Below are 27,200 nucleotides of genomic sequence, written 5' to 3'. Positions count from 1 at the left end.
GAAGTTTTACAGTCAGACAAGGAACTATTTATTACAGAGAGACTGCCCAAATTGAAAATTGTATAGTGATGGGTCCTGAATTTTCACACACACTGGCAGAATAAAAATATAAATGTTGCATTGCAGAAATACAAAAACAAATGTGAATTTGTAGTTCAAGGCATTATTATTGCCATGCAATAATATTGAGTTTTGAAATTGTAGGGAGTCTTGATTTCACTGTGCCTGTAGGTTGTATCACAGGGAACCTGGTTTCTCCTTGGCCATACTCAGTATGAGATGTAAAGATTTAGCAGTTAGTAAAGGCATGATTCAAAAAGATGAACTTTCTTTTGGCACTGAGTGTGCAACTGCAATATTCTGTAGTAGTCCAACCTGTAAAGCAGCCACCCCAAACTGCTGTTGGTATTGCAGGCCAGTAAATCAGAAAAAAAAATCTATTCTGGTTGAATAAACTTTTAGTCTGATGATGAAAATCTGGAAGTGAGACAGAAAATAAACCAAAAGGACAGTCTTTTCTGCAAGGTAACATGATTTTAAATTATAAACTGCTGTGGGGACTTTATTTGCCATTGTTTCTTGCCCAGCTGTCTGCTACTGTGCTTTAATTCCCCCCCCCCAGTGAATTCCTTCCATCTTATCTATTATCTAGAGAAGGAGAGTTTCACCTTGTTTTCCACATTCTTTGGTTTACAGTTATTTTTCAAAAGTAATACACACTCCTAATATAGGGCTTAGAGACCATTCATAATTTAAGTGCAATTCTTGTAGTGGCAAAAGCAGTCAGTAAAATAAGGTGCTATAAACTGTGTGCCTTCTATATTTGCTCATATTTCCTTAGAGCAGAAGGTGCTTGTTAGAGATCAGGGAACTGAAATGTCCTGACATCTCCTGCAAGCAGGAAAATCACAAACCTTGGCCATGCATCTGCTGAAGTAGCTGTGGTACTTAAATAAAGGTCTTGAAACATTAATTAAGATGAAATGGAAACAAATCATCAACACTTTGCACTGATCAGGCAAATCATACTTCATTTTATTTGTCTTGCTATTGCACTTCCTTCCTTGCACATGCACTCAAAATCCCGAATAGTGTTTTTCCCTATGAAATATAGTCCCCTATATGGTTCTGGGATTTCAGTATTTTTGGCTGTCTCAATTATAAAATAAAAAACAAAGGAAAAAATAAAACTGAAGGGAAAACACAAGCACAACTCTGTGTTCCAAAACCTCAAAACTTCATAAAATGAGTGCTTTTCCATTCATGGAACTTGCAGGGTTTATTGCTGTTTCCATGTTTTTTAAACATGTGGGGTTACAAAAGTTCTTCAAAGTGCTGTCTTTGGATGGAGGCTTGGTGTGTTTCTCTCAATCAGGCTTTATTCGTGTAATCACAGATTTCTGAGGCAGTGTTAAATTGGATTTCTTAAGGTAACAGAAACCTCTTTGTCTGAAACCTTCAATTCTAGAAATACCAAAGTGCAGTTTAGAGAAAAGAAATAAGAAACATCTGGTAATTCAGGATGCTGCCTGCACTGGCACAAAGATGCAATAATAAAAAGCCATTTTTTTCCAAGTCTGTGCTTGCAAATAACATTATTACAAGAGTTTGCTGGCTGCAGAGTGCCTTATGGGAACAAGGACATGTTGCAAAGTATTTTGCTGTATGGAACAGCTACACTTTGGAAATAGTTCTGTGTTGGCTACTTGCATGAGAGAATAGTGAGGTTGGCTTATATTTGGGGCAGATGTATTTGAGGTAGTAGCTGTTAGCAGAGCTAAGGGCAGTGTAAAATCTTAGTTTCTTACTCAGTAAGACAGTCATACTCTGTTGTAATTGGTCCTTCATAGTCTTGAAAAGTATTTTAAATAGCATTGGGATCATTCTCTCTGGTGTGTCAGCCTGTCTTTGATATTTGTGGCAGTGAAAGGCTGTGGCCAACAAGGAGATGGACATTACGTGTGCATGTGAAGATTGCACCCCAAACCCTACCTGTGCTAGACTCATTGATACAGATTGGGCTCAATGCCCCATTGCCTACGGACAATTTGTTCTGGGCAAGAAGCCAAAAAGTGCTGGCACAGAGGAATTCTCCTGTCCACAAAATAGGGCATGTAGTGGTTGTAGCCATTCAAGCAAGGTAAGTTCATGCCAACCACAATCTAAGCCCTTGCTTTTAGAATGAAACACTTGTGCTTTTTCTAGTGTGCAAGCTCTGCTCACCCTGGCACAGATTATTTTAATGCTGTTCTCACAAAAATGGGGATCTCTGTTTTAGCAGGAGCTATAATTATCTTGTGATATGACAGCCAATAGCACAATTTTGGAAAAAGTATATGACAGAAAAAATATTATTAATGTTCTCTCACTTTCTTCTTCTGGCTTTAAGTATGTCCCTGGCATTGTTACAGTTTCATTTCTGTTCCCTGTAGTCAGACTCTGCTGTGGCTTGGTGCTGAATGGGAGATGCTGATTTATCTTAGCATCAAAAAACCTCTTCACTGAGGTGTCAAGTGAGACCTTTGTCCCCGTGCAAGATGGCTCTGCTGGCACCAGATGTCAGTGTTGGTCTGCGCTAACCGGGCACAGGGCCGGGCACGTCTGTGTGCCCCCTCTGCCCCAGGGGCTGCAAGTGCCTCAACAGGCTGGGTGCTGAGAGCCTACTCGTGAGGAGCCATCGCCTGCACTGAATTAGAGATGAGAGCTGCCTTCTGATTAAGGGATTCTTTAAAAAATAAAATCATTGCTGAAAAAAGTGATTTGATAAATTGTATCAACAAAACAAGAGCCATTTTGCTCAGTTAATGTGAACTGTTGCTATATAGCCAGTTCTAGTTGTATTTTACCACCAGCTGCAAGTGCAGACTGTCGGAATCTTCACAGATTTTGCATTTATGTTGTGCTAATTGTTTATATGCAAATATTTTTACTAGACACTGATTACAAAGAGCAGACTAACATAAATGTATTAACTTCACCAAGATGCCTCATAACTTAAAGAAATAAATGGTCATTATTGGAAGTGAATAATAATCCATGATGTAATGAATGACACAAATTATGCCAACTCAACACATTGAAGTTTGTATATGTGGGGAAAAAGAGTTTGGATAAAGTAGCAAGGAGATGATTTGAGGCCAGTGACTGAATCTGATTTCTGGGTCAGGTTCTGTGTGTCACCTTAGAGAGGACTGTAGAGAATTCTTGGCTTGTTGTGATCTATGGGCTGAAAGAGCTTTGGACATAACTTTGCCAGGGAAAAGTTACTCTGTGTAATGGAAGCAGATGCTGGCTGGCTTTGCTTTTTATGGCCACAGGGATGTGAAACCTTGTGCCAGTGTTTGGCCAGCACTGCTGGTAAAGGATGACATTCCTACACAGCAGAGAGTCAGAGTTCAGGGTTAGGGATGCTATTTCTTGACTGACACCCTCAGTTTTGAGGAGAGTAAACAAATTTGTTTTGAAGGCATTTTAGTGAACCAAAGTAAAACCTATCTGTGACTTGCATTGCCTCAAGAAGTTCTTGTTAATCTCTGATCACTGAGGGAATACAGCAAGCAGTACCTTGGTTATATAGATCAGCTAAGTGCTTAAGATTTAATGCAATTGATATCTTGTTGTTTAAGACATCTTGATAAATTTTTCTACTATTGCCACTATAAAATTGATATTTTCTACTATAAACTTATACAATTGCATTTTGCATTATGTCCTCAGAGGAGGCAGAAGGTGAAAAAAAGCAAACCAGTAACTTTAGCTTAGTAGTACTGAAAAAAGAAATCTCTTTGGTAAGAGAAAACACTGAGTGTGAGAGAATTGGAACGTTGCTCTAATTGAAAGGAATGCTGAACTAATGTTTGTATTAGAATAAATTACTGGAAAAAAACAAGAGAAAGTATGAAAACATATCTAGACCACAGAGTCGAAATAGATTAAATTTTAAGAGAACATAGGAATGAATTGGAAATTTCCTGTTATTTTCCTAGGTTAGATTTGTAATAGAAATAAGCAAATGGTCTTAGCTAGAAATGTATTTCATTCTTATCTGTCTTTTTTCATATTACCTTGAAAAAGCAGGATAACGGATATCAAAAATAAGATCTCCATATGCCCTAGCATACATGCTTTGCTAATTTATATTTTTGTTGGAAAAATTCTAATTCATATTTGTAAATTAAGTTATAAAAGATATAAAAACAACCCCAACTTTGCCCTTATTGAGAATAGAAGGTACTCCCCACCATGCCGTACCCCAGGATCTGAACACAGAGCAAAAAGACATGAAGGAAAGGGAACACCTGAACTTTAGAAAATATAGATGTTTTATCAGGTGCTGTTTGATGCTCACATCCTGTAAAAGGAGATAGTGGCTAACAATAGACTTTAACCTTTTATGTGACTATTTATATCAGGTCTCTTATCTGTGTTTTTTAGCAGTGAGAATTCCTACAAACTTGGGCTTTTTTGGCAATTATCAAGATTTCTGTCCTTTTTTTAGGGGCGGGGGGAAGACCTAGGGGAGACCAAGCTCAACAAACAAACAGGTAAGGCAGAATAACTCTATATCATGTTATGGACATTGTTGCATACCTTTTTCAAACTCACCTCAATGGCAGCTCAATTTGTCTTGCACCCAAAAGCCTGTGTTTCTGCAAGGAAAGTACAAAGTGTTTTATCAGTTACAGAGGCTGCTTCTGGGACGTTTGCCTCCAAATTAATCCTCCCTGTACTCCATTTCACAGCATTAATTTAATTCACTTCTAATCAGTAAAGGTGTTTTCCCTTTTCCAAATGAGTTTGTAGGTTGGAATATGCAGCTATGAGTAAGAAAGGATCTGGATATTTGTATTGTCCATTTAAAAGTTGTATTTCATATGCTGTTTCATAAACTATCCTGACAAAAAGAAACCCCTTACTGCTGCCCCAAACCCCAACCCCTACTTGGAGCCATCTTTATAATTCCTGTCAACCTGTAGGTGCCTCAAATACCAATAGTATTTATCCAGGACATTATTATAATTTTATATTGTTTAGTCTTCCTATCTGCTTATTAATTTTTAGTTCTGTCTGTGATTTGCAGTCCCACCTGTTACACTCCTCTCTTACTCTTTCCTGTTCTCACCATAATGGTGTTGCAATGTAAACTTTGCCTGGTACTTTTAAGGCCTTCCACAAAATGAAATTAAGTCATCAGTTGTTTGAGTATATTCTGACAGGAGTAATTTAAAATATGTTAAAGCTGTAATAACTTGGTTAATAAATGGAAATACTGATCTATTTTAGAGATACGTCGAAGCCAAAAAGTAGCCACAGCATATATTGTAGTTTATAATTCTTGAAGAATTACAATCTGTCAGTGTATTTCTAGCTATGTAGTAAGACTGCAAATTAAATACTCTATTTACTGAAATTTTCCTGCTTGGTGGTAGTAAGACCAACTGAAGTTATGGAAATGGTATGCTAATAATGTTTTGAGAGATGAAGTAATATTTTGAGTACTGAAAAGAATTGTCTTCTTTAAGGATTTTTGTCTTGATCTACTGAAAAACTGAAGAGCTTTCATTTGTGTGGATTTTATGTGTTTTATCCAGGGGAAAAAAGTTGTCATCTTCCAGTTCAGTGACACAGATCCAAATCTTATTGAAGTTCTTAAACTTTCTATCTCTTTCTGTAGTTTTTTGCATCAAGATAGAAAATAATATCCTTTAGACTTTCATGCAAAGTGATCTACTTGTGTCTCAGAGTATAAATCTAACGAGCAGTGGAAGTCAGACAGAAGAATGCCTCTTTGTAGGCACTGAGCCATTGTCTAGGATTTTTACACAGACTCCTTCTCTTCTTGTGTGCAAGTAATGACTGAGCAGGACTCGGCTTTCCAGGGGGGAGGGCTGATGAATCTCTTCTTCCCCATTTTTTCCTCAGGGAGCAGACAGATCTCCTCTTTCCCCAAGCTTGCCCAGCATGGTGTCCTCCTAAGAAAGCAATAATAAGAAGAATGTTTAGCACAATTCTTTCTCACATTTCTTCCTCTAATAAGTTCTGTGCTTTATTTTCCTTGTACTGGATTTACTCCAAATTTTTCATCATGAGCTTAGAGTTTCACTTAAATCATACATCTGTTAAATTAATCTATTTGTGTGTGGCAGACTGCTACAATGATTAATATTTCCCATCTTGGTGTAGACAGTTGATGCAAAGCACAGGATAATATATTTAAAACGGCACATTTCTAACTAGAATCCTATTAGTCATCTTTTCTAGACAAAAATGAAGGGTCATGTCTACACTCAAAGTGAGGTTAGTTTAAAAAGCAGACAGAAAATAACATGTAAAAGCTCGCAGCATTTTCAGACCATGCATTGATATATGTAGCTTTAAAAAATTCCAGGGTGTGAGTTTTTTCATTTCTGGAAGAAAAGAAAGATGTTGAAACTCCAGCATTACCCACAGCACTAGTCATGTTTTCCAGGTTGGCTTCCTAGATGGACTGTGGCTTCCAGTCTTGTATCTCTGGGATTCCTCTTCAACTACATCAACATCTGGCACAGTGATTTTATACAGTTTTGTTATTACTTTCCCCATTTAAAATACATACACCATGAAAAATATTATGGGATGGTGACATATGCTGTCATACAAAGGAAAAAGGTTCTGGCTGCAAAACATCACCTCTGCTTCAATGGTTAAACATGAAGACTTAAGTAATGGGAGGACAGACACCCTAGTCATAACTTTGATTTAATTTTATTGTTCTTATTCTCTGAATAAGAACTTTCATCAAACAATAATCAGTGGTAACCTGGGCATCTGAGTCAAGCAGAGAGAGCAATCTGTGGGGCAGTGGAGACACCAAGGAAGTTCTCAATCACAGCTTAGTGACATTTAGTGTGGCTGCTATGGTCCAGCCCTCCCTTCAGCAGCACTGGAAAAATGCTACTGAGAACAGAAGGTTTCAAAGAAGGGAAAGTCAATCATGGTTCTTGTTCATCCTACTTAAAGATAATAAAGCAGGTAAATAACCCATGTGTTGAACAAAATTGAGTTTTGATATTGAAAATAATGCCCAAGGTGAATTTGGGGCAGATAGGATTGTGACAAAATCACCTGACAAAAGATGACTTCATAGAATTACAGACTTGGTCACTTCTCTAAGTCTTTAGTTTGCAGCACCCAAATTGCAGAGTTTTGTCTCCAGCCTTTAATCGTTCATAAATCAAAAAATTGACCTGCTGTATTTCCATTGCCTTTCTCAACTCCTCATTTAAAACTATGGCTTATATACATTTAATTTTATATGAGGCCTGTGCTTTATGATGTCATATAAGGTAATTTCTACTATTTCTGCCCAGTTTCTGTCACAGTTTCCTTAACGTGTAGTTCCATGTGCTGCAGATACAATTAGAGCTGCCAGAGCTGTATCTCCCTGTTACTAATGTGGCTGAGCTGTACATAAAGTCATCTCACTGAGGCTCAAAGACCAGGGGGTTTGCAGGCCTTACTCAGAGTCAGCTTGGACTTGATGGCATCTAGGGATACTGGCAAATAAAATGTCTCTGCCAGGCAGATTAAATGTTTCTACTTTAGATTATGGAAGAGGAAAGTTGTAGCTAGCCAAGGTTATGTGTTTTAATTTAATTGCAGTTTATGTAATTAAATTAAATCATCTAGTGCCTTAGAGGTAGATTTCAGAAATTGATTTAAAATTAATAATAAGAGAACTATTAATTCTTACATTTAACCTAGTTCAGACTGTTCCATAACCCAAAGCAAAATGATGTCTTATATAAAATTTTATCTTCTAAATTTTTCATTTCATCAAGTAGTCCTAGGTGTCTGTCTTTTTCTCTAGTCTGAAAATGGTAATTGGAATTCACCACTTCTGTGGAATGCAGGAGGGCAGCTGAATTCTGAGTACAGCAGTAAATGTAAATACTATATTCCTTCCTAACAAGGAGTACCCACTGTAATTCAGAGAGGGATGTCCAAAGCTGTCTATAAACACTTAGCCATAAAATAGGAGTCTAAACCATGAAACCTTGATAATTTCTTTGATAAGAATGCATCTGAATAAATAAATTAATAAGCACATTTATTACTCCCAAGGTCTCCTAGCAGTTTTGCCATTGTAATGTCTTTCTTCCTGCTCTTCCTGCTTGCATTCTCAGAATTTTCAGAGTACAGTTTGACTTTCTACTGTAGCCTCTCAATTTTGCCAGAATTTCTGAACTGTAGTCATCTTTGTAGCTGCAATCATGGCAAAGGCTCTTGTCTTGTGCTCCCCTGAGGGTGCCTCTTATTGGGATTCTTGGAAAATAAATCAGTGGCTGTTTCAGCCCACGTTCTAGCGAGTGCCCGACCTCTGTATGCCTTTGGATAGCTCTGAAGTGACTCACAAGTCTTGTCCAATCCTGGCTTTCTTTGCATTTTTCCATTCACTTCAGTTGCAGAACAGTGTTTTTTCCTGCACTTCGGCCTTAAGAACATAAGGGAATTCTATTTAGCATGCATTCAATTAGCTGACTAAATCTGTACCTCTTACTATCTTCTTCACATGGCAGTTCATTTCCTTTTCCCTGCCATGAGCTTCTGAGGTCGAGCACTGTGCAAGCCAGTTGGGCATCTCCTGGCTGGCCCTTGGTTCTGTGTGCCAGCAGTGTGACCTTTTTCTGGCACTCCACAGATTGCTGCCATGCTCAGCCTGATTTAATTTACCCGTTTGCACAGATTGTATTTTGGAAAAGAAATCTGGCCACGCTGATATGTGGAACAATGCATTGACAAAACCTCTGTGCTGCACTGTGGGAAGTTACCAATCTGTTTGCAAAAATGGACAACCCAACTAAAGTATGCAGCCAGGACATAAGAATTTTAAAGGTACAAAAACCTACCAGGAATAGGGCAGACATTAGTCTGAGACTTAGTTCTCATACAGCATTTCCAGTAATAACCCTTCATTGAAAACCAGTTAGAGAAAATAACATTTTCCATTACATGTACTTCCTCAGCACGGATAATGAGACCTTGGGGGCTGTGGGTTCACCACGACCTGGTTTCTGTAACTAGGGAACCATGGCATCAGTATTGGCTCCCCACGTTTTGGAGAAGTAATGGATTTCAGCAATTTGCTTCTCTAAGACAGCTTTGTCCAGTCCATCAACAGAGTTTTTTTCAGAGCTTCCATAAACTCTCAGTTTACAATACCTATCAAACAGCACGATTTCTTGTAAGAAGTAAAACTGAATGTTGTAATATTTCATAAACTATGAAAATGTATAATTTTCTTTGTATTTTTCTAGTTTTGGGACTTTATCATAAGTGTCATACTTTGTCAGACAAGCAACCTGAGATTTAGAATCATGGAAAGATTAAACCCAGGTTATTGGAAGTATTTATTCATCTTAAGATTCACATCAGATGTCTAAGGGCAGATCTAAAAGACATTTAAACAGCCAAAAAAATGCTGGTTTTGAATGCTTTTTTTCTGCTCCCTCTGAAAGACTTTTTATAAAGAGACCAGTATCAATTTTAGTTTTGTTCAGGTTTTGTACACAGCATGAGCGTGGCTGTGTCGGTAGTCAGGCTGTACCTGGGGTTCCACTGATGTCAAGTTTGAGTTTTAGTCCTTAGCTGTTTCTGGCCATAGCCCAGCCTCAGTTGCTGAGCTGTCCTGTCCAAATTGCAGACAAAATCCTGTCAAATTAAGCCAGATTTGAGATCGTACCACATTCCATATAAAACAAAATATCCATCTGCTGTGACAAAGTTTAGCAATCACAACGATGGATTTATGGTCTGGTGTAAAAGGGGCAGGTCTCCTGATCTGTCCTGAAAGTTGTCATGTATGCATAAACATGTTTATGAAACAGTCATTACAGAGGGAAAGACTCATTTATTTGAAAATAAAATGTGATTTTTAAAATACAGTGTTGTAACTGGAAATTTTTATCAGCAGATTTGGTCTACTTGACAAGAAAGATCTATTTGGATGAAAACTATTGGATTTGAGTGATGGGATCTTTACTCTGAAGGAGACATTGTATGCAGTAAGTAGCAGAAATATTTTGTGATTCTTATTATAGTCTTAAAATGTTTAAGTCTCCAGCATACCATGCAGTAGAAAGGATTTTATTGAGGCTGAGTTAATGATGCCTAATACTACTAGCTTCTTCAATGGTTAGAGCTCAATTTCTGTAATTTCTGCCTTACATGGTTTATATTAATTTGACTCCCCCACCCCCTCCCCCCTTTTCCAGTTAAAATTACCTATTTTTACTTATTTAATAAAATATTCTTCTATGGCTTCACAGAGCTGAATCCAAGGGACTGATACCTTTCTGTATTTACAGTACCTACTGCATTCTTTCAACTTTCACTTCCATGTGCTGGGTGAAAGAGAAGAGTCACTGATCTCAAGTAAAAACAGCTCTCAAAGGCACTTTAAAATAAAGATCTGAATGTTAGATTAAAAATATAAACCTGCATTTCATTATAACAGCCAGCATTGCATTTTATGTGTTCCACTATTAAATGAAGCTTTCCATCCTAAACCCCACCCTTTTAAAATTTGTCCTGTTTTAAACACTAGAGGTTACTTGAGAGATTGGTTTTTTTCAAATAGGGTAATGTCTTAGCAGACCTATGCCTGAAAGGTGTGTCTTTTTAAGAATAATTAACTGCTGAGAAAAGACAGCTTTGAAAAGGTATAGCAACCAATAATTGCAAAATGTTAATTAAAGAGTTGGCTTTACATCTGCAACTGATTACATTTCTGTGATTATTTTTCACAGCAGCCAAGACATAGGTGCTCACTTGTTAGCAAAAGTAAATTTTAATGACAGCTGTGAATCATCCAGGTTGCTGAGAGGTTAATTCACAAACCAGGTGGTACTAGATGGAGTTGAAAAAATGTGCCAGGCACTGTAGGAGCTTTTCCACAAGCAGTCAGGAGAAACCTTCTCCAGTGGCATGCAGCTGTGTCAGCTGGAGGGTCAAGGTAGGTGAATTGTAGCCTTCACAAAGAGCTTGAGCAAGTAACCCTTGAATGCACTGTCTTTGACCTGGACTTCTAAACATGCAAAATATTAAAGGAAAAACCAAAATGAATCAACTGCCAAGTGGAGGAGTTGATCTCTTCGTGTTCCAGAGAAGTGATTCAGGTAGCTTCATTTTTAATGTATTTTACTTGCTTTGAAAACAGCAGCAACAAAAAACCCCAACAAACCACAATTCCACACCAAACCCCGCCCTCCCAGAATCCAAAAAATCCCCCACCTGAATATATATATATGTGTGTGTGTGTGTGAACCAGATTTTTGTGATGTTTGCCCTCATAGGGCTTACTGGTGACAGAGAGAATATTTCTCACAAGTTTCAAACCTTGCCCTCATATATTTTCCACCAAAAAAAAAAATTGATAAATATTAACTAGAGCAGTAATAGAAATTGCTAAAACATTTACTTTTATATTTTTGAAACAACTATAAAGACTCCTTTCTGCAAAATTATACTTTTTTTTTTGTGGGATTTCTACCTATGTGATAGGACTTGGTAACCCCTTGGTAAAAATTACCAAATCCTCTAGATTCCAGAAATCTAGAAGAATGTGGGTGGTGTTGCCACCAAGTCCAGATAACTGAAAATATCAGTTCTGACCTTGTCTATCTTTATTAGAACCAACAGAAATCTTCCTAGATGCCAGTTTCCTGATGTGATAAATCTTGAGGAATGGAATTTTTATTGTTTTCTGTTAAAGATTTTAAGAACGGGGTCTTGCAGGCCAATTGCTGAAGTTTACAAATTAGAGATGTGACACACAAAATCCCACTGGTAAACTCCCTGTGCCTCTGGGGCTGGTAAATCATCCAGTATTTAGAATGCTAAGGGATCATTGGTAAAAACTGTAAAATCAGTCACTAGTTGAATTTTTTTTGTATGTGCCAGCATTTGTGCCACAAAAAATGTGACCAGTTTTTGAAGGGTTGTCTAAAATGCCTCTTTGAGTTTCTTTGTGCAGGCCTGTGTGGTGTCACTGAACTGCATTACCCAACAAAATTGATTTTACAGGTGGGATATTTTGGATCAAGTGACAATCCTGTTTATATAGAGTTTTGTAAGTTATAAAGACATAATTGGGCATTTTATATGAGCAGTATCTAAGAATGGTTGTGTTTTATTAATTTGGAAAGCAGTAAAGCTTGCACAAATTGTTTGCATTAGCCTTTGAAGTCTGTTGTCTTAACATCTTGAATTCTGCTTTGGCTTCCTGCCTTTGTGACAGAGATGCTCTCTGGAATGATTAAAGAATGGTAGCAACTGCACTTGAGCCCAGCTACTTCAGTGAATCCTCACTTTGGTTCTTATGGCTTCCAGAAAAACTATAATTTAAAATTGGCCAGAATGCAAAAGTCTCATCTGTAACATCAGTCACAGGAACACGCTCCTTGCAGCTACTACCTGCTAGAAAACTTACAGAGTTAAATTGTATTATTTTTTTTCTGTAGTTCTATGAAGTAGAGAAAAAAAAGATCTAAATTTTATGCTCATAAAGTTCAACACCATGGTTTTTTGTTCCCTCTCTCCTCTCGTAGGAACTTAATAGGCACTTAAAGCATTGCAGTAAGTCACTGCAGGTTTGATTCTCTTCCATGCTTGCACAGATGTGTGGGTTTTTTTCTTAGCTGTGATTCTCATCAGGTAGTTTGGACTCTTTACTAAGTTATGTAGCAGAGGAAAAAAGAGAAGAGGCTTGTGAAAAGAGAGACATCGGACTTTAAGACCAAATAATAAGTGGGAAAGGAGAGGAGAAACTGTTATCTCCAAAGGAAAAGAAAAGGATTGGGTTTTTTTCCACATTTCCTACATATTTGTTATATGATTTGCATATTCTCTCACATACCGTTTTATTGAAAAGTCATATAAAACATGATTTTTTGGTTTTGGGAAATTTCATTCTAAAAAATTAAGGTTTTGCTGTTTTAACTGGATGACTTCTTTCTAAAGCACTTCTGAATTCTACTGGGTTTTATATGAGGAAAACTTTCACAGCTGTATAGTGAGGTATTCCCATTCAAATTCAGCTGTAGTTGAACACCGAACTCCTATTCTTTGAAAACTTCTTGGAGTACATTTGAGTATTGGGAAAGGGCTGCATGGCTCCCTGCAAGCTTGTGCAATGACTGGAATGTTCAGAAAGCAGATTAATTTGTGGCTTCTAAAATCACTGTTTGTGAAAATGATTAATAAAGTGGGGTGAAGGAACTATTATTTTAAGAATTATACTTATGAAAAATTATGAGAGAACTTGTAAAGAGAGCAACAGCCAAAAAAACCTAAGTAACAACAAAATTCCAAACCAACTGAATTGCTGCTATCAGTGTTCTGTAGTTTAAAGAAATAAATAAATGCACGCACCCCACACCCCCAAAAAACCCAACCGAAGACCAGCTCAAACCTGAGGTTCTATAGTGTTGTAAACCCATGATATGCTATTTTTAATGTGAAAACTCGAAGTGACTGAATCATGCATTCCCCCAGTTTAATAAATGTATAAGCCAACAGAATGTACTTCGTAAAACTCTGCTCTTTTTAGATTAGGCTGACAAACCAAAAATGTTGCGTTTATTAAGGGTTTTGTTTTCACAGTGGGTTAAAGTGTGAAGAGACTATTTCCCTGAACATTCTTGGAAAAGTGAAATTTAATATATATTCTAAAGGGGGTGAAAAAGTTTTATAAATACTCCATGCCTGTAGGACAAGAACACTGTAAAATTGGAAAGGTGGAGAGGGGAATGCAGTGGTGAACACAATGCCAAATCCCAAAGAATCAGTGCTTCCCCCACATCCCTTCTTGGCAGTGGTATGGGAGCTGTTGTCACCTGGAGCTGCTAATCACTTCCTGGGTGACATTTGCTGACAACTAACTTTACAGTCATCAGAACAAAATTTTTTAAAAGGCACTTGTAAATTACTCTAGTTCTCTTCTTATATTCTATGTATTAGTAATCTAACTCTCAGAGTTAAGCTGGGAATTAAGTGCCTTTGATGTAATGCGTTGAAAACCCATATGGGCAGTGGTCTCAGGGATTTCTGATGCCTGGCACTTTGCCCTGGCTCATGTTTCCAGAGATACCCCAGAGATGAGTAAAAGGACACTTTTCCTTCAGAAAAAGCTGATGGAGCATTGCTTTGGTATGAAAGACAAAGATCTGTCTATGAATTATGCAGTGGAAACTATATGGGAGAAATTAATACTGTAGGTATGGCTCTCCTTCTGCTGGGTCTTGGCAGTAGTTCCAGGTTATTCCTGTGCACAAGTCCTGTGTATTACTGACAGAGGGGAAACTTCAAGGCCCCATGCAGGTCTGGAAAATGCTTTAGGAAAATTCAGTCATGTCAGACCAAGTAAAACAGTAATGCAGGAATCGTAACAGGAACAGCAAAAACATTTTCAGTGTCTGCCTGCCTGGTCCTCTCTTGCTACTCTTCCCTTTTACTCCTGATCACTGGTAGTTGTCAGAACTTCTTGGTTTTGTTTTTGCAACTGCTGCTCACCTTCTGATTGACTTACTGAGGAAAAAAATGAAAAACAAAAACCTCCAGAAATTAAGATGAACGGTTCCCACATAAAGTAAGAGGGAAGTTTAAAAGTGAGTACTGGAGAGGACTTTGACAATTCCTGTCCTGACCTCCTTAATGCTTTATCTGAACTTCAAGTTTCTGTTCAGCAGTTTGGGCAAAGACTGATTTATGACACATGCACTTTTCATCTAAAGCTGCACTCAAGTCATGAATGGGTAGGATAGGATTTGCTTTTGTGATGGCATTATAAAAATAGCACTGTCTGGAAGCAATTTGTAGAGTCCCTGCAACATGAACAGCACACTATAAAGGCTTTCTGACTTATAAAATATTTTCTATGCCATCAGACTTAACTCTTCAGTGACTGTAGATGTGCAGCAGTTAACAAAATGCATATAGTGATGTGATCTAGCAGGAGACATGCCACAAAGAACATAAAGTTAAGATATTATAAAGTCAGAGGTATGGTATTCCAAGGATGTGAGAATAAATTATTCATCTGCAGATTAAATGTGCTAAATATTTGTGGGTTTTTATGCAATAGTATATAAATATAGTATTTAAATATATGTATAGAATTGAAATACATGTGTGTTTCATGCTTTAGATACATTTTTCATGAATTCTAATGGAGTTTGCAGTCCAGAAAATATTTGGACTTAAACTGTTACCAAACACTGTCCCAAGGACACTTTCTTTAGAGAGAGCTTTTATGTAGGTTGGAAATGCCTTGCTTTTTATATGGAAGTGCTTTCACAATATGGACATTACAGGTGGGTGTGCTAAATAGCATCTGCAAGCGGTTTGTGGCCAGCTCAAGCTGCAAACTTCCATCTGTGCCCAGGGATGTCCCTTGTAATAACACTGAAAAGTGTTTAGTTTGCTCTAAAACTTTGGTTTCTCAATTGCATTTTTAGTATAAATAAAAGATGTGTCTTGTCTGGAAGTAGCTGATAAGATTATTATTCTTAGCTTCATGTTGTCTGAGCTGCTCCTGAATTGAAGTCTACTGCAATTTCCCTTGTAGCTCTTAAAGAAAAGTGAACTGTTGTTTTGTGTTTCCTTAAAATTCTGTGTGAACTGTGCCAGCTGAGGAGATGATTACTGAATATTGCCGTTGCCCCAGGCCGCTGAGGCCACTGTCTCAGCAGTTTTCCCAAGCCAAGTCATTTGTCTCTGTGGTCAGTGATCTATGGCTGATTTCTCTTTTGCAGTGTATTTTGGGCTCTAATGTACAGCTTTTTCTATTCCTTTTTCCTTAAAGAATCATGAATTGCAGTGTTACTGTGCTGAGAAAAAGAATGGCTGGTGTCCCAATAAAAGCCCGGTGGCTGAGGCAGACAGGGCCGGTGTGAGGAAGGGAAGCTGCTGCAATGCAAGTGTTCCAGATAGAAAAGCACAGAGAGGGCTTGGATGGAGAGAAGTTTACTGCATGTCTGCATATTCTACATTGAGGAGGACATCTTTCTCCTTTGAGATGTTGTTTTCCTATGTGATTGGATAGATTATCTTTGGCTGAAAAGCAGAAGGCAGAAAAATGCAGTGTATTAGAGCAAGCCAGAGGTTTCAGGTTCTATGAGCAGGGAAACACATTTCTGGAGGAGCATATCTTATTACATAACCTCTGCTTAGCAGCTAAAGGAGAAAGCAAGCACTTTCTCCAGGCTAACAGCCACTCATGACATGCCTTTTGCTCCAATCTGAGAAGCTCACTAAATAACCATTTGCTTTGTACAAGTTTTCCATGTGAGCTGAAAGAATAGCTAGGCTTTATGATTGCAGCTATTACTTTCATCCAGTGTCAAAGCTGAGTTCCAAAAGGTCTGTGTTTAGTCTCCAATGAATGAAAAAAAGTTCCCTGCTCCTACTGAAAACTCTCTCATCTTTTCCAAATAGTTTCTGTGTGAAACAGAGGATGTGTCTGAGCAGTAGAGGTGGCAGCAGTTATGCTATGCTTTGGCTACAACAGGAATTTGCAGAGAAGTTCTCTCTGTCTGGAATCCAGGCTGAACAGCCCTTCATTTGACATGCCTGTGAAAAGCAGGATAACAGAAGGAAACCATGCCCCCTGTGTCTGTGCTCCCTGCTTAGGGATGCACATGAGAAAAGCCCTAAAGGAACAAAGCCTGAGTGAATTTCAAAGTGTTTTCTTTTTATGAAATGTTTCCTGCTTTATGTACTAGCTGTTCCTCTTTATTTATATACCACTAAACCACTTGGTGGAGGATATTTAATTTGGAAAAAAATATTGCACCTTCAATTTTGATTTTTATTTTAAATTAGTTTCTAAGATTAGAGGTCCTTTAGAATAATGAGTCTTTAGAGTTTTAAAGAAATATTAATTCAGTGGGATTTTTATTATTTGAAAGTAGTATTGAGACTTACCATATGGTTGTGAAAAATTTTTTAGAATATTCCAATCTAAAAACCAGAATCAAAACTGCATTGTGTCCTTCCTGTTCTTCATACTTGTACAGAAGCAGTTTATGAAGCTGCTGTCTTAGAGGTAGGAGTTTTACACAGACCTCCATCAGGCAGAAATAGGTCTGCAAAGAACAAAGCAGAGGGAGTCAGTCTCTGGTTGCTCAGTGCTCTTTAACAGCTTTAGCATATGACATGCAAGTTCTCCATCTGCATTTCAGAAGAGAGGGGTTGGTTACAGCAGTGCCCTGGCCAGATTCCAGCAGGGAACTCCAGAGCTCCATCTGCCAACTCCCTCCCGCAGTTCCAGATGGGTAACTCTTGCCTAAATAAAGCATCCACCCACTGCAGACTCTCTCTTGTGCACAAGTACATGCAGAATGCACAGTTTAAGTGTCTTCATGCCTATGTCTAAATAATCCTCTGGTTGTGATAACACAGCAGCTTCTCATTGTTGTGTGTTAAATACTTGGATGTTTGACCCCCACCAAATTTTCTGAAATGCTAAATTATTTTCTTTTTTCCCCCTCATCTCTGAGCATGATTTTGGCTTTAGAGAATTTTTTTTTTACTCTCTATCAAGTTCAATACCTAAGAGGAAATTGGCAGAAATTTATTTTGTAACAATGTCTAGAAGTACCAAGTGCAAAATGAAGTACTATTATAGGAGCTGGCAATCTCTGTGAGGGAAAGCAGAGAAGCCCTGGCATCTCTCAGCCTGAGGATACTGGAAGGAGGGAAACTTCTCTCTCCATCCAAATGTAGGATTTAGGTTTTGCAGCAGACTTTGACTTTTGAAGACATGCTTCAAAGAAGCAGTCACTGTAGTTTTACCTACAGGAAATCTACATTGCTTGTCATGGACAAACTAAGACAAGTGTCTTTAGCAGGATGTGACTGAGCATCTTTTCTAACCTTGCATCTTGTCTTTGCTTATTCTAAACTGGCTCCTTTGAAAAAGAGACAATAAGAAAGAAACTATACAACAGCCTCCCAGGAAGGAAAATGTTTGTTTTAGTGAAAAGAGAAAAAGAGATGCAGTTCAACAGAGGCTCCTGATTTGAAGGACATTTGCAGACAGTGGCACAAGGCAGTGTTAGTCTGCCACGATGAACATCCTGGGCCAACAGTTGCATTGCCTTTTCATTTTTGCTGTCTGCAAACGAGAAATTAAGTCAATTTACCCTGAGCATTAGTGTTATGTATATGGTGTATGCAGATGTTTTCTGACTCCAAAATAAGTAACAAACATCTTTATTTGATGCTTAAAGTATATTTAATATTACTGTTTGAATGTATGTTTCTAATGTTACAGAAAAATAACAATGGTGGAACCATTGCCATGCTGCTGCTTCTACATTATTTGTAGTTGGATGTGAGGGAAAATGAAATTCCTTATCTCTAGTTTTCAATACATTTTGTTTTCCCATTTCCCCAAGGTTTAAGAATGCATTTGCTCTCTGGCAGTCAAATTTGCATACAGATTTCTTTGGCATATGTGCTTCTGGCATAGATGTATGTTGATAATCAATTTTACAACAGGATGAAAATAAGAAATAGATGATGGCAATTTAATATTTCCTTGATAATAAAAGGATTATTCAGTATGTATTTTTGTACCCTAGCCCCAGACTTATGTTAATTGTTGCTAGACTCCTGCAGAATTCAATTATTTATATACTCTTGTCAGTGTCAGAAAAATGGACAGCAGTTAAAAATCTGGGCATATCAAATGCAAGTAGGACTTTCACAGTGATAGGATTTCACCCTTGGATTATCTTGTGAGTTCTCACTCAAGAAATGCCTGAAAGCTTAAGCAAATTCTTTTTTTTTTTTCCTACTGGGAAATAAGATGTTTCAGGCTTGTGTCAGAATCCATCCAAGGATTCTGGAAGCAGGCAAGTTCTGAAATCACTTTAAATTAAAAATCAGGCCAATGATAGTTTACATTCCCTGCAAGCAAAATTTTCTCAGTATCCAAATATAGCTTTAAAATACATAGCCCCAAGGAAGGATTAGTACCATCTTATGATAAATATGATTAAATAGAAGAGTCTATTTGAAGTTCCTCTGGAATTTGCCACTCCTATATTTGTACACCTTTATCTACTCCCGGAGGAAAGTGAGTGAAAGGAATTTTCCTGTGATTTGTATTTGAAAACTTCTAAGAGCCAAGGAGTCTTAAATTACTGTAAAATGCATTTGGAATATGAGAATGTGAGTCTATTCTCTTTTTTGTATTTTATCATATTGCTGATAAACAAAATATTGTGATATTTCAACAACAAAGCCAGAGGAGCTGTCAGTTTTGTAAGGAGTAGAACTATTGGTGAACTATTGAGTGGATGGCTTCCATTCTGAATATCTAGTAAAATGAGTGTGAAGCATACACAGATTGAATTTACATTCTGAAACACCATTTTCTGGTGAAGGGAAGGAAAAAGCATACAAGGGCCATCCTCTAATCAACAATCACAGAGTAAAAGTATGAAAAAAAAAGAATTCTAAAATGTATCAGTTTAATCTCCAGGTTTTGTGAGATGTAGCAGGCTGTGTATCAGGGTCTTGGCAGAAAATGAATGCATTTAAAACTGAATGTGAAAATACAGGAGGGCATGACACGGGCAATGAACGTTCAGGGAGCTCTGTACTGTGCTGGTTTGGTAGATGATGGCACTGTGTGGCTCAATGGATCTTCTCCCTCCCTCGTTTGGGTGATTCCTTGTATCCCCAGGACTTCTGTCTGAACAATTATTGCCATGGAAATCACCAGGTGAGCAGTTCTGTAAATGACTGGTGCCACAGTGATGGTCTTTGGTACAGAGGTGGAATTGTTGGGGCTGCTAAAGCTGTTTAGCCATAGGCACACTTAAGGGATCAGGAGGTTGTAAGTGTTTCCCTGTTAGGTGCTGCCCTTATACTTCATTCTGTTTGTATGGATTCTATACGTGTGTATAGATATGTGTGTGTTGAGTGTGTATATTCATGTAGAGTGAGTGAATTTCGTGAATGGAAAATTCTAATTTGGCAGCATATTAGGCAAAATGGTTGGGAATTAAGGAGATTCTGTCAGGACAGTAAGGCCTCAGATTTTATTCTTTTTTTAATTTAACCAGACATAATACTTGTGAGATATGTCATGTTGATAATACTAAAAAGTAAAATTTATCTTTTACGAGAAGAGACTCAGTTTGAACAGGTATAGATCAAGCTGTTAATTTACTTACCCTAATTCAGAGAGACAACTTTAAAGCATGTTTCAGCCTCCAGGGCATAACTATCCATCCTTTTGATGGATAGTTATGACAGTTTATGTACTAATAACACTTGTTCACTAGAAAATAATTTTGAAACCATAGATTGCCTATGTAGTAATCCCACAATTTAACTATCTGTCATTGTTGGAATCAAGTACATTTGAGTCACAAGCCTACCAATCAAAATATTTTTTTCTTTATGAACCCTCTGGTCCCCTTTTCTCCCCAGAATTACTTTATTTAGGCACCTAAATAAGCTGATGTTTATTTTAACGCAATTAGGGTAAATAATACTGGTAACTTAGAAAGTCAAAGTAAAGTAATCTTGGGCAGGGTTATGAGAGATGGAAGGTCAAGATGGTGTGTACAAGGGAGGTAGCTTTTACAAAATAGAGCAAATTCATTTAATAGTATAGCTTTAAAAATTCATGACCTTAAAAATTCATTCAGGTTGCTGGTGTCCTCTTTGCAGTGGAGCTTTCTTTGACAGCTGCAGACACCATGATAGCATACAGGCCTCATATTTACTGTGAAAAGATTGAATAAAATTTGCAATTCTTTGATATTTCTGCTACTCTTAACACTATCATAAGTGCTTCTTCCTTCTTAACTGGCTAGTGTTCATTTTTTACAGTGGAAAACCATGGCTGATGGTGAATCATCAGACCAGCAGCTACTGGCCTTGTCTGTAATGATGTAAGTGGTAGTTAGATGCCTGTGAAAGGCAGTCATTATCTGAAGCAAGGCTGAAATTGCAATATTCTAGACAAAAAAAAAAAAAAAAAAAAAAAAAAAAAAAAAAAAAAAAAAAGTCAGCTGCCACAGTAGAAAGGTTGCATTTTGAGCAGGATACTTAGGTTACTCAGGGTACTCTGAAAATTATTATAGAATGATGGGTCATTTCTTGTTTGAAGCAGACAGGGTTCAAGTCTCCTGAGGAACTCTAGACATGATGTGTCATATTTGCCCTATAATTTTACTATCACACACTATATTGCTGTGCAGTTGACTTTTAAGTTGCAGTTTTAGATGTGTTCCTGATGTGTTAAATTTAGAGTGATCTCTATTTAGCAAGTGTAGTGGTTTTCAGGATAGCATTGCTCAAATGTTTTTTGGCATATTATTCTGTCAAATGCAGGGCTTGAAACAGGTTTGTGCAGAATTCAGAATTCAGTGCTTGGTGAATGAAGTTCATTCTTAGCACCCTGAAATGGCAGCAGGTCCATGAGCACTGAAGACTCACAGCCTATATATTTTTAAACAATGGAGAACACTTTAAATGGACCATATTTTACTGTCAAGGAGCTACTTAATTAAGATCTGTTCTTAGTCTGCTCCTCAAATGTTTTTTAGACTCAAACTAGAAACGCAAAGCGCTTCAATGCACAGTTAAATGACTTATGCTTTCTGTTGAGTCACATCCTGTCCCTTTCTTAAAGGAAATGAACATTGGAGACATTAGATTTCATGCCAGCAGTGTTTAATGTGAAACACTTGGCCCTAACAGACCTCATTTTCTTGCTTCTGCTGGTTTTGCAGATTGGTAACTGGACTTATTCCAGTGGCACTAGTGAGATTTCATCTTGGAGAGCAAAGCTGTGTGTGCTCACAAAGGGTAAAATGCAATCTTCAAAATGCATTAACAATGGCTTTGGGAAAAGCAAGAGTTTTTCATTTTCTACTCTACATGAAGATATCCATAATTGCTACACTAAGCTCCTTATGCTGGCTGGGAAAGGCAGTATGAATTTATTACTGTTTGGATAGAGAAGGTTGTTCTCAAAAGAGAGCTTGAAACAAATAATTGTAATGTAATTTTACTTTATTGGCATTGGTAATTAGGCATAACAGTTGCTGTGAAGTTCTGTAGGTGTTTTAGAGACAAAAATAAAATTAAATTATATATTTTCTGTGTCTCTGCAAATTATTCTGCAGAGATCTGTTTTTTTAATGAGACAGAACTAACAATTTTTCTATCATTAACCACACCAAAATGTCACTTCGTCAGATGATTTTTAGTTAAACTCTTGAATGGTTTCATGACTGCTTTGAGATGCAATTAACTTTTTGTTACATGGAGTACAATGATATTAATAGCCAAGAGAACAGTGAGCTAACATTCTAACACAATTGCTCAAATGGAGAATTAAAAGTGGGAAATTCCAATGCTGTAGTGGTCTGTTAAGTGAGTTGTTTATGGTTGATCTGTGCTGATAAAAGTAGTCGTCAAAAAAAACCACAAACGATGGGAGGGAGAGGTGCAGTTTTAGAGAATTTGATGACAAATGTCTTAAAAGGTGGAGAGATGCTCCCTTGTTTTGGAGAAATTGTTGTAAGCACCCAGAAGTCTGCTCCAGAAGCAGCATAGGAGAAACATTCAGCAGGATATGTCCAGTTTGTTGCAGCTGACAGGCAGGAGGTGACTCTGCTCTGCTTTGCTTCCTTCTTGCAGCAGGTCAAGGCTCTCCAGCTCCTCCAGAGAAAGGGGCTGTGCCCAGAAGTTTGTTCTCAACTTTTCGTTCTGGTCATAGTGAAGTATTTCCCTTTAGGTTCAGGTTTCAAACTTTTGAATGAATTTTTAACAGTATTGAGAGTTTGAACACATCATTTAGAGTTTATACCAATTTGCTTTTTAAAGATGTGTATGAGTTTGAGCTCTTGCCCATGTTTGCTCAGCAAAGGTATTTTATTAATTAGGCAATGAAATATGACTGCCACACCTAGTTTAAAATGTTGTAGGTACTTTTAAAATCAAGAGGTGTGCAAGAAAGAACCTATTCTGATTTCTTTTTTTTCATAGAATCATATAAGGTTTGGGTTGGAAGGGACCTAAAATGTCATCTTGTTCCAACTCCCCTGCCATGGGCAGGGACACTTTCCACTATCCCAGGCTGCTCCAAGCTCCATCCAACCAGGCCTTGAACACTGTCAAGGATGGGGCAACATCTACAGCTTCTCTGGGCAACCTGTGCCAGGGCCTCACCACCCTCACAGTAAATAATTTCTTCCTAATATCTAAGCTAAACTTGCTCTCTTTCAGTTTGAGTCCATCTCCCATTGTCCTATTACTAAATGCCCTGTTTTTTTTCTATACTAATGTGTAAACCATATTTATAAATCTTAGAAATTTACATTTCTAAAACAGCAGATTTCAAAAAGTACCATCTGCACTCTTTCTTGAAAACATATTAGAAAGGTAAGACAAGTGAACTGTTCTTTATAGAAAAAAGGATATTTTAGAACGTCTGAGGCTGCACATATTCAAAATAAGGTGGTTCTTTCCTCATATTTTTCTTTTTCATTTCCTTCACTTGAACATAGCTGTGGAGAAGCTTAACCACTTTGGAATACCAGACTACTTTGGTAGGAACAGAAATGATGACAGATGCAGCTATTTTGGGGACTGAAAGATGCTAATCCATGTAATTGTAAAAACACATGAAACTCCATAATGGCTTTTTTGTACACTGAAATGAAGATGTCCACTTGCACTTGTCTTTGAGCTTAACGTTAAGAACTCAGGACAGTCAGACTTCCCAAGAAATGGGGGTATCTCAAAAATAGAGTCAAAATTTTGGCAATCCATCTAGCAGTAAGTGGAATAGGCAGTTTGTGCTTTCCCTGCAGTGAAAATCCAGCTGTGATCCCTGAGGATGTCAGTGGCAGCTTGGCATTGTTTAAGATCCACTGCATCACTGCAGTCAGAGGGTCACCTCCTACTGTCTGCTCTGAAATGCCAATATTTGATCATTTTGAGTCTCCTGTTAGAGGGCACACAGCTCTTTCCTTTTATTATGCATGGCTGCACATGTGGAAAGGCATCTCTTCTATAAGCATAGGTTGGAAAAATTTCCATCAGACAATCAAACTTGTCCAACCTGTGTAACTTGGACAACGTTTTCCTTGGAAGCATAGATTTTTAACATAATCAGTCAGTGATGGGTAAAAATCAAATTCATATGAAGATCAGAATTATAGAAAAGCCAGTGTCCTTCCAGATTAAAAATAAGGTGGATTAAAGTGACAGTCTATTCAATAACAATTAATAATAACTGGGGAACAAGATGATCTAATGAAAAATATCTGTAAAAATACAAATAATATATAGATAAATATAATTACTATATATTAAAGATCCATTACACAGATTTTCAAGAAAGAGAAATGACATCTATTTTTACAGAATTATTTTATGTAGCAAACAACAGGACATAATTTAGTGAAATGTCACTGTAGAAAACAGCGTTGCAGAATTGCTACATTTTGTATTTACATGACAGGCAGATAGATTTCTCTGTCTGGAAATGCCCTTCATAATTGCTGTCCCTGTTTGTGCCACTCAGGTGAAATTTCTAGCAAAGGGACAAACATAAAAAGGAAGTGTCCATAGGGAAATTCTGCACAGAAGTTGGGCGTGCTGATGGAAGAACAGCCCACATTATGCCTGTTATATGATGGTGGCAGGGCTGGATTGTTTGTCACTGATTTTAAAGGGCAAGAGTATCATCAAATTGCATTTTTCCTTTCACACTAGGCTACCATGAGGTAAAACTGAGGCCTGCCTGAAAGAGTTTTGTTCACTATCAATTAGACTTGCAGTGACTGAAAATCATTGAAATAGCAGGCAACTGAGTGGAAGGACTTCCAAAGTAAAAAGTCAGTTGCTGGTTTTACACAGTTTCTCAACCTGTGTGTTCCCTGTTCACTTGAGAGCATCCACAGATGCTTGGCAATGCAGGAAATGATGCATAAATCATTACTTCAAGGTCAGTAAATTCACTACTGGAAGTTAAAAGTTACTTGTGTTCAGAGAGAAGCAGCAAAACCTTTTAAAAAGAGGCTGAAGAATTGAAATAAAATTTGAACAAACAGAAAAATATTCTAATATGATATATGTGTTTCTACTTTGCTTTTATAATGACCAATTTAAATTTTTGCATTTAAGGGAAACTGTATCTTTGGTTCTTTGGTCTTTTCTGGAAATTAAAGGTATCACTATTAATGTGGAAACCACTTTTTTATGTTTTTATGGCAAGCTGTTACTCTCCGTGTTTCTACAGAGTGATACTTCAGGTAAAGCTGTGACATTCTGGGTCTGAAACATGACTGCTCTTCTACTTTTCTGCCAGCAGCCCACGTGCTCCTGGCACTGTAGCTGCTCTCTGATTCTTAACCCCTGTTTTTCTGGCTGGATCTGGGATGCAAGCTCTTGGAGAGGGAAAGGAGCAACAGCAGCACAGAGGTCTCAGTGTCTCTGTTCCCCCTACTTACATCCCTGTCAGACAGCTGTGGCTGCCCACTCCTGTGGGCATTGCCAGCAGGGATGGAACATGCTCCTGTCAGGCCGAATAGGTATTTCACCATCAGGCATTCCCAGTGCTTTGGTGAAATGCATTGAGGCCCTATAAGCTTATTCAAGGAATTTCCTTTAATTCAAGTGCCCTTATTATCCCTCAGTTCCCTGCTCCCATTGTAACATACAGCTCATTTCATTTCTCTGTGGCAGAGCTGCCAGGACATGGGCACAGTCCTGGGTAAGAGCTAAAACATTGGCTCAGAGAAGGAATTAAGAATTTACTTTTTGCTTCTGGTGTAGGACAGCTACAAATTGCAGCCTCCAGAACAGGCACATCTCAGCACTGTTCCCCTGCACGCTGATGCAGTCTGAAATCAACAATCTGGTCATTCCTTCCAGCTCTGGGAGTATGAATATTACATGGACACATGGATGCTTTTAGAAACACAAATGAATTTAATCATTTTCTTGTCTCTCTTCCCTGTACCTTTCTGCTTATTCTTTTACTTAACATTTGTCTCAGATGTTGTCCTTAGTGCTTATGGCCTTTATCTGATTACCAAGGAATGGGGTTTGGATGCTAAATCTTCTGACTCCAAGTCTTCTTCCATCCCTAGCTCAAATAAAAGTGAATTGCTTCTACAAAAGTAAATGCAGTAGAAGCACTGAACAGTATTGAGGACAGGAGTAATTTTTATAAAGAATGGCCAGGGCTTTTTTCCCCTATTTCAAGACATGCAATCAATACTGCTAGTTATCCCAAAATCCTGTTTTTACATTTTGAGCTTGCCCATTCAGGAACGATTGTGTACCTAATGTAATGAATGGTCCTAGCTCAAAGTTTTCCTACTGTTGGCCTGTTCTTTTAACTTTGCCTTGTTGGGTAATATATTAGTGTAATGGTCTGTATTCACTTCTGGACCATCATCTTTTATCAGGCAAATTCCGTATTTCAAGTTTTACACATAGGCAAACTGATTAAACTCTCATCTGTTGACTGTGGCAATCTTTAGTCAAGGCATTGCTGATACTGCATCTAGATCTGCATCTTGTGAGCTGTCATGACATCCCATAATGTGGATTTTCCACTGGTTTCCAACATACCATCTGCAACTTATGTGCCGTTGTTATTGCCGTCTTTCCCTCTGCTAATTTGTTAATTTCAGATTTTCCAACTTTGTTATGCTAGAAGCTATCTACACATGGTAACTACATAAATTTTAAAAACCTGAGGATTGTTAGGGACACTGGCTCCATCAAAGTCAAACTTTATTGTGGCTGTTAATATGTGTTTATTGCTATTCTCAGCTGTGGGCAGAAAAACAAAAGTCCATGCCCATTTTCCCAGCTGATCTAATTACTGATTTGTTTGTGTGTGTGTGAAGTTGGAACACTTTTATCCTGAACCCAAGGCACAGGTACTGAAGCATGAAAACAATTAGGGAATAAACACCATTGCATGGAAATATAACATTGCACAGTGTTATAAAGCAAGTTATGGAATTGGCCCAATTATGCAAATCTTTTCTAATCTAATTTTGAGTAGGTAAAAGTGTGCCATGCCCCAAATACAGAATTGTTTTTCTCATTACCTGTACTTGAAGAGAAATAGGACCTCTTATAACATCTATTTTAAAGGAGGGCAGCCT

At 37.8% G+C, this 27,200-nt stretch overlaps 1 protein-coding gene across 10 annotated transcripts in view; it reads left to right on the top strand.

The window, feature by feature from the left end:
- The window catches only part of COL5A2 (collagen type V alpha 2 chain), a 172,560-nt gene that overhangs the window by 23,340 nt on the left and 122,020 nt on the right, over window positions 1–27,200 (top strand). For 9 of the 10 annotated variants that reach the window (XM_064433797.1, XM_064433803.1, XM_064433801.1 and 6 more), the window contains 2 exons: window positions 4,499–4,544; window positions 9,953–10,043. In XM_064433797.1, coding sequence (XP_064289867.1) covers window positions 10,039–10,043 — 5 coding nt within the window. In that variant the 5' untranslated portion in view covers window positions 4,499–4,544; window positions 9,953–10,038. Of the gene's footprint in view, window positions 1–4,498; window positions 4,545–9,949; window positions 10,044–27,200 lie in introns of those variants that run through there. The other variant, XM_064433808.1, reaches the window with a different exon arrangement.

This window comes from Passer domesticus, chromosome 10, assembly GCF_036417665.1.
Source record: "Passer domesticus isolate bPasDom1 chromosome 10, bPasDom1.hap1, whole genome shotgun sequence".
NCBI lineage: Eukaryota > Metazoa > Chordata > Aves > Passeriformes > Passeridae > Passer > Passer domesticus.
Note: the sequence above shows the minus strand (reverse complement) of the source record. Positions and strands in the feature narration are given on the sequence as shown.